The sequence below is a fragment of the Spea bombifrons genome, chromosome 8, assembly GCF_027358695.1.
Source record: "Spea bombifrons isolate aSpeBom1 chromosome 8, aSpeBom1.2.pri, whole genome shotgun sequence".
NCBI lineage: Eukaryota > Metazoa > Chordata > Amphibia > Anura > Pelobatidae > Spea > Spea bombifrons.
In genome coordinates, this window is record NC_071094.1 from 5,458,635 (window position 1) to 5,473,546 (window position 14,912).

General features: G+C 42.5%; 1 protein-coding gene across 1 annotated transcript in view; it reads right to left on the reverse strand.

Moving 5' to 3' along the window:
* The window catches only part of ASS1 (argininosuccinate synthase 1), a 33,221-nt gene that overhangs the window by 2,331 nt on the left and 15,978 nt on the right, over nt 1-14,912 (reverse strand). The window contains exons 10-14 of the mRNA XM_053472828.1: nt 12,857-12,947; nt 10,567-10,651; nt 8,595-8,659; nt 2,478-2,609; nt 1,160-1,316 (exon numbers count right to left, since the gene is read on the reverse strand). Of these exons, the coding sequence (XP_053328803.1) occupies nt 1,160-1,316; nt 2,478-2,609; nt 8,595-8,659; nt 10,567-10,651; nt 12,857-12,947 (530 nt within the window). The remainder of the gene's footprint in view (nt 1-1,159; nt 1,317-2,477; nt 2,610-8,594; nt 8,660-10,566; nt 10,652-12,856; nt 12,948-14,912) is intronic.

Below are 14,912 nucleotides of genomic sequence, written 5' to 3' on the forward strand. Positions count from 1 at the left end.
AGGAAAAAAGGAAAGGTGGAAGGTGCCCGAGGAGATCATTTCAGATTTGCTACCCTATCACCCCGTAAGGATCTAAGAAGAATATATATATATATACACCCCCAAGGCGCTATTATATTTTGGAAATCAAATCCAGGTTTTGATGTTTCGACTATAGAATTTTGGGAGGAATACTAAAATGAACAGAAATCTAGCAAATTTTATAGGAAAAAATAAAACCGGCGTCAAAGTCCAATCCTTTCCCGTAATTCTATTTAAGGAACAATGCTATTCCTAAAGTATGGTCGGCCCGAGGCACTCATAGTGGCAACGGTCAGGCTACGGGAGACATGTTAACGTTATGGGGTCCTCTGCACCAAGAACTCTTAGACCAGCGTCCGTTTCTCTTGGTGGAGAGACATCCCGTGCTTTACACCTGGTAACGACTTCTGTTTTCTGGATAAAGCAGAAAACGTTGCTTTGGTTTCTTTCATTTGCTACCTCTTATCTGGATTGGGGCTTATCCACTAAACAGTGATTTTTAGATAAGTTATGATAAGATGATGCATTTCAATTGTGGAATTATTTACGATTTACGAAAGAGGTGATCCTTCATACTACACGCAGTTACAGAAAATGAAACATCTTATAGTAACTCACTGTTTAGCGAATAGACCCCTTTGATACACTGTATGTAGCCGGCATATGACCGGCACACATCACAGAGTAAGTTCTGGATCACCGCTTTAGATTCACATATCTTGTCAAGGTTTTCCACTGCCTAACATTGCTTAAATTTTGCATAAATGTCTAAAATTGGAAACATTTACACTTGTGTTCTAAACTTTAATGTCCAATGAAATCGTACATCGAATATCTGATCTAGTGATGCCCCAAACATTGGATTGAACGTTCCTTACAAGCTTCTAGAAGTAGCTAGCGGCCCCGTGACCCAACGTGGCCATCTCCACTCGTTCACATGAAGACAAAGTTTATCCACCTATGTCCGGTTATATGAATGTGGTGTCCAAGTAGAGTCATCTCTGAACACAAACATTATTGTGGCTTGAGGGCTTGCTCACTTTGTTGCACATGTTCTTTACCCTTTATATATAAAGGATTAAACCACACGATACACCGAACATGAGTGATGGAACCTTCATGACGGGTACGTTCTTACCTAACAAGTTCTTGGTTGTAGAGGGACTGTGGAGACTCTCTGCCCAGAACATAGACCTGTCCCTTTAGCACGGATACCTGCACCTTGCCTTCTACCAGCTCCTGGGACTTTGAGATACAGTCGCGCACAAAGTCACATTCGGGGCTGAACCAGAAACCTGCGCGGAGAAGAAAAACGAATAATCATCAACAACATGCATGACGTGAACGAACCCAACATCCCTGTCTGCATTTCTGGAAGGATTATCCATTTATTCCTAAAGTTTTTTTTTGGGGGGGGGGTTCATTCTCTTTGGTCAGACTCTAAAAGAAACATAATGAAGAATTGTAAAATCTACAATTCTGAGGTCATTCCATGATCTAGTGATACATTTATCTGTAGCAAGAGTAGGGACGTACAATTAAAAAGGTATCCGTTGATCTATAAAAAGCCCCCTGATTGTAATCATGACCAACTGGCCTGTTATTGTCTCAGCTGCTCGAGACTCAGAAATGTCTCATTGTTTCTGGAGATGTGTGAACCGCGTATAATGATCCCGCTTTTATTTATTTTTTTAGATCCTTTCTGTGCCAAGAGATCCGTTCCCTTCCCGCTAACTCCTGATAAAAGACGCCAGTCTGTGGGCTGACCTCGCGGCGTTATCAGGGTCAGGAATCAGGCCCCATATGTGCCGTTCTGTGCAGAGGACTCTTGCCAGGTGAGCTCACCTTCCAATGCATTCTCTTAAGGTAACATAAGTCGTCGCGGAGAAGAAAGGCTTCCGCCTTCCTTCCCCGGGCACTCGGGGGAAACGAATACTAAGTCGCATCTGTCCATGAGCCTTTTTTTCCCTAGGGCTGTACTGTCTATCAAAAGGCAGGCTGAACTTTCCCGACTCTCACGCGGGGTATTTAAAGAAGAGCCTACGGGATAGGGTGCAAAACAATTGGGGTCTGGGGGGGGCTAAACCCAACTGTGTTAAGGAATAACCCCATCATTATAAGGGCCGCAGTGGCTTTAAGTTAATAAGGCTAAAATCCCCCACAAATCTAAACATGGCTGCCGACGTTAACCGAATTTCAGAAGTGTTGGGGCGAGGTCTACAATTTTTGTAGATCGGGGCCGGAGATAAAGAATATTTCCATGCTTAAGACCATTTTTTTAATTTTTGGGGGGTATCTCCGTCCCTAAAAGTAGATAATTTTCATATTTTAACCGTGTGGTTACTACACAGTAAGAGCAAGGGATTCTGGGGGGGAAAAGGACACGTGACATCATAGACTTTTAACTTTTTTGTTGTTGTTTTTCCACGTGGTTTGGCCCTTGAAAGTTGACGTACCGTTATACACCTGTTCTGAAAACCTCTGCGAAAGCTGCTGCTTTATTTTCCGCACCTCTCGGTCCATGGTGAACGTCTCGATGTCTAAGTGAGCTTGATACAGTATGGTTCCAGCCGGCGTCTCGTAGATACCTAGCCATGTTTTTTTTTTTTTTTCGGAGGCAAAAGGGGGGGAGGAAAAAGAGAGAGGAAGAAAAAAAAAAGGAGAATAGGATACATGAGGCTCAAATTGCTGGCAAATGACACCATTAATGAGGCTTGTGACAGCAGAACTGTGGTCGGACTTCATTCAGACTCAGCTTGCCGCAGAGTGTATGTGTCATTACCACCCTGCTGGGGGCAAAGACAGACCACTTCGCACCTTGCGGAGAAAATGTCTGGATTTCTCTTTTTTGAAGAGGCTGAAATGACAGGTTTCAGGAACTGATCGCTGCACCGTCGCTAGCCTACCGGACTCCCGCAGAAAGGCTGTAATTAAAGCCAGAGCGAAGGAGAGGAGGCATAGTCGAGAAGGGCCTTTAAATACCAGTTCTCTCTCCTGCCCCCCTCCTTATCTCCCCTCCCTTTGCTTCTCCCCCCCCTACTACACTCTCACTTTCGCCCCGAGCCTAAGCGGCAAGAAAATAATAATATTTAAAACGAGAAAAGATTGGAGTGCCGGTGGATCTCTGCGTGACTGAGAGCGGCGAAGAAAGGCAGAGCTAAAAGTGTCGTCTCTTCCGAGAATATCTTCTCATTTAGCTAAATGTCGCCGCTCTTGGAAAGGATCCTTAACGGCGGCCAATGTCATCATCAGCTGCCAAAATAACGTCGATTATATTGGCTAAAAACCCAACTTGGAAGGCCCTCAGTACGCAAATTAAATAGAAAATGCCCAAAAATGATAAAGATTTCGTGAAGTTTTTTTTTTTTTTTAGAAAAAAATGATTTTATGGGAATATGAAGAAGAAAACTCGACGATGACATAACGTAGATTTATCATTCAAATTTCACAAAAAAAAAATAAATTCTCTTGCCCCCTGAGAACTCAAAATCGCAATACGGATGATGGGGATTTTAGTTCAATAATAAAAGGAGTGACCTAGCTATTCAACCCATGATTCTTATTTTTTTTTTCTGATAATTTCCAATTTATCACCAAAAAAAAAATACTTAAAAAAAAAATAAAAAAATCAGCGCCAAGTTATTCGGTGATGCCGACGTACTGCTGAATAATGATATGGTTCTTGTTTCATTCTGTATGGTATAGAGCGTTGGTTTTAGACGATGGATCCGTAGACCCCCCTTGTTGACGTGGTAGGACAGAGATAACAATTGCCCCCCCCGTTCATAGGGCCGTTTACCCCTGTGTGTTAAGGGCTACGGTACAGCAACCAAATGTCAACTAACGCGTCATTTAAGGGGGTCGCCTGGGGAGATTTCTATTTCCCGTTGACCTGCGTAACATCTACAAAGCTTATGAAGGCCTACGGTGGTGACCGGAGAGCATGCGTTAAGCCAACTTCAAAACCGGCCTGCGGGGTGATGGTTTAAGATCATGAAATCTTCAGCACCTTGGATATTATTCTCTCTACGAGGCTCCGGGAAGCCACCACTGAAAGAACCCGGCACGGAATAAAGCGCAGGGGTCTACGGGCTTTCTCAACAACTGGAGCCACTGGCCATCAACTGGAAGCCAACGGTATTCCAGCGAACATGCGCGTTTATACTCCCTCGCCGTATGGGTCTCTAGTACTTCCGCTGGGAGGCTGTTCCACTTATCTACCACCCTGTCAGTAAAGTAAAAAAAGTAACTAGAAAATACAGATGTTGTATAAAAGGAACGTGTTTGACCCTCACATGCATTCTGATATTAGGTCAATTAGGTGTTATTTTTGTTTTAAATGTTGCTAAAATATGTTTTATTCTATAAAGAATTTTTTTCTGTTTCAGTTTATTTTCTTCAGATATTTATATATAATATTATATTTCTTTTTTAAGCGGCCAGCCCTTCTTATTAAGCTTTTCCTCAATTATAAAGCAGATTTGCTCTGTTTCCATTCAAAAGTGGACCTACATTCAGAAGATGTGGAAAAAGGTCCCAAAAAATGTTACAGATCCCCACATTTTGGGTCTCTTAAAACCACCGACGATCCATTTCTTTCGTCAGACAAAAATGTGTCCATGATTGAAAAAAATCATGAATGGATACATAAGAAACCCTTTTTTGTTTGTATTCCACTTTTTAAAATTTGTATTATTTATTATTAATAATAAAAAATATTAAATTCGATAACATTTTGGTTTGGGTTCGCAGTGGGCTGGAGGAAGGGGATCTTTCTTATATTTTTTTATATTTTCTCTGCTGTGACAGCTGTCTGCGGCTAAAAGGCAGCCGGCTGCCAGCCTTGACAGAAATGGAGACAGGGTGAAGAGAAAGGGGACAGCCGCCCTCCCACACCGCCGCCATGAAAGGGTGCCGTCAAAATGACACACGCATAGGGGTACCACCTAGACTGCCCGTGTCTATACAATAAGCAGCTGCCGAGCGGACGCAGAGACATATATCACAATCGGAAGTGAATTTCAGCATAAAAACATGGAATTTGGCCCATCTAATCTGCCCATTTTTATACCTGCTCTAAGACCTTAAACCTTTATCCAGTCCCTGGTCTTGTGTTATATTCGGGATAGACATACCCATCCCATGCATATTTAAATTCCCCACTGGATTACCCTCAACCACATCTGCTGGAAGGCCGTTCCATATACCCACCACGCTCTCTGCTTCATGTCTCGGAGCCTCTAGTTTTTGTTACCCTGTGACTTTTTTATTGTAATATTTCTCTTCATGGAACTATACAAAAAAAACACTTTATAAATATATAATTTTTTAAAGAAAAGATCGGACCCTAAACAACCAAGTCCAACGAAGCGAGGACAGCCGGGGGAGGATGGTAAAGAGAGGTTATTTAAATCCCTTTATCAAGCCAGGGCTATAAATACCCCAGAGAGGCACACGGGGCACTTCTTCGGATACCTTTATTTAGATATCTGTCATAGAAATAAGGTTTTCCTACTTCTGCAGAGTCCCAAATGAGAAAACATACAAAAAAGTAGCCTCCATGGGTCAGGGACGGCTCTTTAGATTCCTCCTGTGTACCCCGTAACTTCGCAGAAGGGGGGGACTTCTGTTTTAGAGGTATAGCAGGGGCACTTGGGTAGGTATGTTATTGTGACTCTACTTTTCTTTACTTTGACGTCCACCGGTGCTATATAAATATACATTTCCAAAATGGCGGAGTGTCTTCCCTTACGAAAAATTACTGCAGTTTTTTCTGAAGTATCTCTATCCGGTGGCAACAAAATAGCAAAGAGGTTTGAAGAGATTGCAGGCTTTTACGGCAAGGTCTTTTTATCGTATTGGGGTAAAAAGCGACCTAGAGGTATTTGTGACCATGTCTGACATTCCCAATATATAGCGTATATATATTTCCCTTCCATCTACTACCAGTATGGCGACACTACTGATCTGGGTGATGCCGTACTGGGGTTCCTGGGGTACAACATAGTGAGTTAACCCTTAACCCTTTTATGAGACGTACCATAGTTTTTCGCAATTAAAAATACAACCAATATATATATATATATATATATATATATATATATATATATACCCACAAACTTAACCCTTGCCAAAGGCTATAGACCCTTCTGGAGAGGAAAGGATTAATGTTGAACTTTAAGGAGTCAAAAAAAAGTTAAATTAACCCTTTCTCTTTTATTTTTGTAGCCTAACATATGTTACTTCCAAACGTTCTACGACATTCTAACTTCAGTCTTTTATTCCGAGGGTTAAAAATACAGGAAACCCTCCCCACCAACGCCACCGTAAATCTTTGTTCTTTAGGCGGAATTAAAAGCCCAAACACCGCGGCTGCCTTCTTCTCTCCCACAGATTTAATTTACTTCATTTAATTAGGCCTCCTTCAGAGCAAAAACCATAATTTGATAATGAGGGTGTGAAAAGACACAATATGCCTCAAATCCATTGCAATTTCATCTGCCCCGCGTTCTCCGAATGCGGCGCGGAATATGCCGCTCTATTGTTTCACGCTCAGTTACAAAATACCCGCGTCTGCCGCGACACAGTCGCGTCCAGGTGCCCGAAAATTGCTGCTCGCAACTTCTTTTTAACTGCTTTTTTTGCCCCCCCCGAGCAGCAAGCAAGATATTTAAAGGGTTAATATCCAAGAACCCCACAGCTCAGCAATTATAGAGCAAGTTTTATGTTTTAAGAATGGAAATTCTATACGGTTACCATTTATAATGTTTTAGAATAAAATACGTAATAATAATGGTAACTGGAAGCAGCCATCTTAATTTTTGCTGCTCGGTGTAACTGAGGCACATTAAAAGAGGTTTATATAATTTGATATAATTTATATCATATATATATATTTATACATATGATATCACTCTTTGATATATGGATGGAATGATCTCTGAGCTTGCAGAATACTTAAGCTACCTCTTAAGAGTTCTGCTAGAAATCCAAAATGGCTGCCCCCTGAGGCCTCAGTTTAACCATATTTATCTGTCCATGTTGTAGACGTAGGAATGATACCATTAGGTTTTCACTGGTGCACATGCCGAGGAACTCTTAAAGTTTACCCCGTGGAAGGACATCAAATAGCAATAGTCACGGGGCATTAAAGAGGATCTGTCACTTTTCACCAAATGCTACATTTTAGGGTCCGATGAACTAAATTCCATGCAAGTATGTCTCCAGAATAAAATAAATAGTATATAGTATATTAAAATCACACTGTATGTGTATACGACGGGGAAAGGTAGCTTAACTTCCTGTTCTGAGGGTCTGTATAATTATTCCTCCCCTTTAAATTATCTTTCACCTATGTGTTAAGTTGCTGATTGATGTTGATTGGTCCGGGCAGGCTTTGTAAGGGACTATTTGGTCACATGTTCTCCGTATTAAGTAATAACGCAGCCCGGCAGATCTGCTCTTTCACCCCTAGTTTCTGGATGGACAAATCCACAACTTACCCCAAACCACCCTCAAATTTAAAAGAAAAAGCCTAAGAGATAAAAATTGCTTTTTTGACACTAGCTCCCATAATATATGTTTAGTGAGGGACCACAATGGTTCGTTATATAGACTTTTAGACACGCATACAAAATGGCTGCTCCACCGGGCAAAATGGCTGCCTCCTGCATCTTGTTTCTCCATAACTTTTCATGTCACATTAACAAAAGGAATGACGGGGGGGAAATGTGGCAATTAACTCTCCCTTCTTTTTTTGTGTATAATTTTCCCTTTATGTGAGGAACATTTTCTCTTCCTCTGACAATTTACTAACAATACTATTTCCAAACGGCGCTCAGCCAGGCATTGTGAAAAGAGATACCGCCGTTTTATTTCACGGCATATTTATGATTAGACTAATAAACATCAAAGGATTGTTTTTTCACACAAAAGACAGGGGGGTGAGACAGAATACATCTTTTTAAAGCGTGATAGGAAAATTACGTATTTAGGTAACATGTTCCGTTCTGAATGAAAATTCGGCTTGCAATTATAAAAGCTGAAGAACCACAGGTGAAACTGGACCTCGCGCCCTAAGTGCCCCGGTCCTGTTGACCACAACTAAACCTCAGAACAATTAAACTTAAAATATAAAATAATGTGTAAAATGTGTCCAAATTTTCCCTCAAAATTTTAATTAAGGTGAAATGTAAGGTCGGCGCTAGATTGACATGTAGAAGGGATTTGGTGTGGTTGTGATGTGGGCTTGGCTAAATAGATAGCCCTACCCACATCAATCAACACACACCCCATGGCCCACCCATCAAATCGACGCCATGTTTATTATGGCCCATTATAATAGCTCATCTGGGCCACGAGCCGTTGTGGGATCTATACATGCCCACATTTAAAGATATTCTATAATATTACTGATTGTGAAACTGGTTTGGCTTTTCAAAAGGTTAGAGAAACCAAGCGAAGTGATAAAGTAACCAAACGATGTGATTAGGTACCCAAATGATGTAATAAAGTAACCTGACCTAGTGAAGAGAAACCCAAATGACTCCGGGAGATGCAGGAGATTTACTTACCGCGTGATTTCATTCCAATGTATCTGTTCTCCACGATATCAATCCGACCGACGCCATGTTTCCCACTGTAAAGACAGAGATGATTAGCAGAGATCCCGATCTACAATGGTAATAATTAATTAATAACGATTGCAATGAACATAACGGTGACAAGTACCAGAATAACCCAGTCCAGTTACCCATCAATGCCCACAGAGCCAACAAAGCAGATGGGCTTAGTCATTGCCCCATCCACTTCTACCCATTTTGCCATCGCCCATTTGAACTTAAACCATTCTGGGCCAGCCTTTGGACAGTCAAAAGTTAGCTCAGGATGATGGGAGTTATTGCTCAGCTACAGCTATATCACCACCTGTTGGCTTTGTCTTTACTCTAGACTGTAAGCTCTTGGGAGCAGGACAGTCTTCTCCTTGCCTTCCATGATGTCTAATCTTACAATGCCACCAAAGCGGCACATAAAGCATTGGTCCTATGGCATATGTTAGTCCTTGAGGCCAGACATGGAAATACAATCATGTGATCCAATTAATTTTACCCAGCAAGCACTGTGCGGGTTGTGCTGATGGCACAGAATACACAAATCACTGGTCCTAAAGGGTTAACCGCGCAAACATTTTATTCACTGCCAAAAAGTGAAGGTTTAGACGGCCTTTGAAAATATCCCGTCTTTTAAAACAGCTTTTAAAGTGTAGGCTGTGTTTTCTTTTTTTTTTTTAACCTTTATTTTATTTTTTTTATTTTTTCTTTCTTACTCTTTTGACGTTTCAGAAGATTATGGACATTTACGGGGAATAAAGAGAAGGGGAGGCAGGTCTTCACAGCTTGATGCATGTGCCTAAAATCCATTATACAAACTTCTGATTTGTACGGAGTGAAACTAAAAAGCCATTAAACATGATCTAATTTATACAGCAAACCCCCCCCCCAAAAAAAAAAACTGGAGCTTAGCCGGATTCCATCTCCAGAAGGGGGCGCTCATCACCAAACGCCAGAATATTAAATTGGTTTCTGCGGTAGGCAAGGGGGGTTAGGACTAATAAAAACCATGCAGATCCTTCAAGCATAAAAACTACCCTTATTCTAACATTTCAGAATATATCGTAGCGTTCCATAGGTTTAAAAGTACAAAAAATATGTTAAAACTGAACTGTTTAAACCATTTCAATATTTAAATACAATCTGTATGCTCTATTAATGTCATACATGGAGGGTCTTACTGCTTTATAGGGTAGTAGGGCATTGTTAGGAAGAACTAGGCAACTAATGGAACTTGGACAAGAGGCAGAATTAAAGCAACAGTTAGCGGGTCTGTCATTTTTTAACTTATTGGTAGCCAATTAGTAAAATATACGTCAGCGTTACCCAACTGGAGGCGAACAGGGTGGACGTGTCCCCAAAGGGTTTTCTAGGGTCTCGGCCTGCCGTTGAACTCTCTATACTGTATTATAACACACCAGGTTTTTAATGGGGTCCTGCCCGGTAACATCTCAACCTAAAGACCAAGAGATGTTTGAAGGTGCTGAACGTTCTCCAAGATTGCCATAAGGCTCCTTCCTTCACTGCAGGTTCCTAAGGTCTCATCCCCATAACCACAGCTGGACTCCTCAGTGTCTAAAAGTATTTAGGCATGTCCACCTCGGCTCAAGAGAGCAGACATTGAGCTGAAGTGAGTAGACACTGTTGATGAGGTCCAGCTCTGGAGCAGAAGGTGGACGTTTTAGGAGATGGGTATTCGATCTGACAAAGTCAAGACTTTTTGCAGGGTTATCTCGTAACACTTGAGAGAATGTTGGAGTACATTTACTCATCTTATAACACTTGAGAGAATGTTGGAGTACATTTACTCATCTTATAACACTTGAGAGAATGTTGGAGTATATTTAGGAGTATGCATACTATTCTTTTTGGAAGGTTCTGTGGGTCAAGGCATTAGTTGGTACACAGGAATAGAACCATCTGGGAACGGACTTACGCAATCTCATTGAGATAGGAAAACAGTTCCAACGCAGACTTGTGTCGTGTTCCGTCCTTAATATTAGTGACTTGCACAGGAACACCTGTGAGAGGGGAGAAATAGAAAAATACAAAGTGGGCGCCAGCAGAAGAGAAAAGACGTCATAGACGGAGAAACCCCCGGGGGACAGACCACTCTCCATTCAACTCTCATTACACCACACACAGCATTAAATGGATGAGACAGATATGAACTCTAAGTAACTTCTTAAATAGCAGGAGGTGGGGGGAGAGGTTACAGATTCAGGGCGAAATAGAAATGGCAATAAAAATACATAGCCCCCCACCCTCTGTCTCTTTACCGTCGTCCCGTCTTTCATTTCATACACTGTGAAATTGCTACCAGTCCCATTACTAATGACATTTCACGGTCTTCCATTGTCTTATAACTCTGTGCCTTCTGTCCCTACACTCGGGGATTTGAGTTTGACAAATGGGAACAGAGGAGGGGGGGGGACTGGTGGCCCGGTTGCCCAGTGGTCCGCTTATACCTACCCACCCACCCTCACGTAATGTCTGTAAAGGGCGCCAGATCAGACCAGCTAAAGTTATGGGGCTGTCACCGCTCAATGGGGGTTGTCCAAGTCATCGAGATGTTACGGCCGCTCGGCTTAAAAGGGGGATCCCATGAATTAATTATTACACCTTCTACGAGAAAAGGCAGAGAGAGGGGTGTGGTGAAGGGTCCATGGGGTGGGTGATAAAAAAAAAAGAAGGAGAAGAAGAAGGGAGTAATCATTTGGATGGAAAGGGTTTTGGGTAGGAGGGAGAAGACAGACCATGAGAAGAAAAGGCTTATTATAGTTCTGTAGAGTGAAATGAGCAATAAATGTATTAGCATCTGACAAGGGGTTGTTCTGGTACAAAGCAGAGCTGGGCCCGGTTTGCTCTTAATCTCCCATCCATCTGTTCTCCTTATTAACATGCATTGGCCTATTCACTGCCAATCACCTCTTAACAGGCTTCTTTCACTCTCTATTGCTATTAAATGTAATTCTTTGCAATAATGAACTTTAAGCTCCCCTCGTCAGTCTGCAGAACCTTTTTTTTTTTTTTATTCCTCCCCCCCGAGTGTCTTTCTTCCAGCGGGTTGGAATCCATCCGTCACTGTTGCCCGTAGCAGGCTGCGCCCGGCTCTCAGCTGCTGATCGTTTTAAAATAGTCAATAATTAGATTAAAACTTCAAATAAATGAAGTGAGGGGCGAACGGAGAATCTTACGGAACAAGGTGAAAGGGGTTCGCCGTGTGTTTTTTTTTTTTCCTCCCCTCCTCTGAAAGTAGAGCCAGGGTCTATTTTCCTGGGGGGGTTTTGGGTAAAAATGACCATCGGCTAACTACCCTTCGATAAAATAGCATTATTCTATATAGCGGAACCTAATTGTCTAAGGACTGCGGAGATGATGTACCACAGACTATTCATTTCTAATCTTGGATACATCTTGATTGTTGCTGTTTGTATCTATTAAATATTTGTAAATTGTTTTATAACTGATGGGGTATTATGAGATTGTTATGATTTAAAAAAAAAAAAAACATAAAAAATGGCTACGTTGTTTAAAAAGAGTCTTATGGTTAATGCGGAGCTCATCTTTACGAGGAGGTCTCCCGGAATGATTCTAATGGATGGAAGTCTTCAATCTCCAAGTTCTAAACCCTAAACCTTGATTCATTTTTCGTTTATAACCATCCCCCCCCCTTAAATTACCCTCCACCTCCAATATATGAAGATTAAACAGTGTGTTCGGAGGGCCAGGCAATGGGTCCGGAGTCCCAATACATTGAGAATATAGACTAGGACCTCCGCCTTGGAGTTAGCACACCAGGCGTCCTGCGGCACAACGAACCGGTTACAGGGGAGATCTCCCTAACCAGCCTATTTATGCCATGGAGGCTCGGCACAGCCACCATAGACTTCACTAAAAGGCTCTGCGTGTCTTTAAGGCACACTGCCCCAGGATATGATGTCATATGTCTACATTCCATTTCTTAAAGGTACGCATGGCCTTATATTTGGGATGCCGACCACAGAGCATGGCGGCTGGTGATGCTTCCCAAGTTCGGGCCAACGGCGGCTCCAAAGGTAAATATATCACTAGGCTTCACTGGCTAAACCAACATTATATCATCGTCAACTTCAGCTTAGCGAATGAATGCCCACCAAATCCACTCCTTCAGGAGTGCCGCCGTCTCTCTCTATTGACTCTCATTTCTGCTGAAGATAAATGTCTATTTATCAAAGAATACATACCTTTCTTGAACTCAATCTCCAAGACATCTGGAACGGCGGGAGATGTGGCCGGGTCTTTAGTTTTCACAAACAGTCCGGCCGGAGCGTGGTTCTAAGAGACACAATGGAAGAGTCACAACATGCCGACGGTCATGACCTCTGAAGGTACAACACGCACATGCTAAGCGCCACGGTGGCTAAGCGTCTGATGGGCAAGCAGGTTAAAGCAGTACGCTGTAGCCCCAGGGAAGCGGACCTTTATCCACAGAGCTTACAATCTAACTTTCAAACTGCTGCACAAGTTAGACTGTAAGAATGGCTAGCAAGAGACAAGCTGGTCTGACATGAACAATCTCTATATGCCGCACATTAGCTCAGGCTGACGGACCGTCGGCAGCTCATAGACATGCAGCACAGTAGCTTATTCTGCAAAGATGGGAAAAAAAAATGAATAAGGTTGGGTGACCCCAGCAGGTGCACTGCTGGAACTCATTCATACAGTGTCCTCGAGGTTAATACATCCAGGGGAGCAGCAAGGAACTAGGCAGAAACTCATCTAAAAACATATCAGCCTAATGCCAGCTTTGGCAGCCGTACAATAAAGAGGCGCTTTCTCTCAGCGCTCATCATTCACGGCCTTTCTGGGTTAGTGGCTAAAATCCGCTTTGGCCCATTTGACGGCTCGCTGTCCCTGTCTTGTAGGCGTGCGAATGCTTGTCAATCAGCCTCGCGCCCGACATTCCGAGCAGCGCCTATTTTCACAATGACAGTCGCCTACCCCGTACCGTGGAAATCGAGACAACGGAATGCGGAACCCGACTTAATAGGAGGAATTAGTTCTCGGACAAATCGGGACTTTATTTTTTCCCCGGCTAAAAAAAAATATGGAGGTATTAAAAAAAAAAAAAAAAAAAGATACGGGTCGGTCATATTTCAATACTCGACAAAAGCGAATCGGGAGGTTCTACAACTTAATACGTGATCATTTTAATCGTTGTCGCAGATGAAAGTCCCCAAGTGTAGCCCTAGCTATTGAATCGTTACGTTGAGATGAAGCCTCTTTAGTGAATAACCCCAGACACATGGAGACAGTCAGAAGACGCAGTCTCGGGCTGCTCTTGGAGTGTATAGAAATAGGACACATGAAGAAGCCACCATCTCTGTACTTAGAGCGTCTAGAAGAAGACAGGGAGGCATTGAAGCCCATCTGAAGGCGGTAGCCCCGCAGGTGGGGAGAAGTCGGCATCGCCGGTGGCTGGTGGGCGGCCGAGGAGAGGGTAGCGTTCTGGATTTAAGTTTAGCAAGCAACGGGTTTCACAACTACTGGCACACGATGTATGGGGGAATCCAGAAACATAGCTTCCAGGAAGCCTCTTTACATATAAAACCACGGCCGGCGTGCAAACGATAACGATAAGGAGAAAAAAGAGCTAAACCACCGGACTGATCGGTTACACCACAAGCAGACAGAAGGTTTATACCTTTATATGCAGAATAATGTATAGAGTAATAACAATCATGGCTGGGGCTTTATATTAGATCAAGAATGTAGAATAAAATGTAAGGATCAAAGCCCAGATGAGTCAGGTTGTATAGGGGCTCTAGGGGTAAATACTAAAAAAATCAAACTTCTTTACTAGATACTGGAAATGGAAGTCCGTTAGCGTCTAACCCGACCGCGACCACCTCCGTTACATCAAATAACCAAACAGAAATAGTGTCAATCGCTCTTTAGAGGAAGCCACGTTGGTTCCTTATTTATTCCCTTTTTTCCCCCAAAGCCTTTGATTGAAATGAGAAGTCACTGCACGCACTGTATCACAAGACTCCTATTTGTCTGACACCGCAGGGGGGCCGCTGCCACAATGTCATCTGGAAAGGAACAGAGGCGAAAGAAGAAAAAAAAAACGTACCCCCCCACCCAAAAAAAAAATAATAAAAAAAAAAATAATGAAATAAAAAGGATAGGAAATAAAAAGAAAATATTGGAAATGGGGATACGGGATGAAAAAAAAACAGAGAGAGAAAAGAGTGTGAGAGAAAGGGAGCGGTGGGGACACGTAGGGGCAAGAAATGA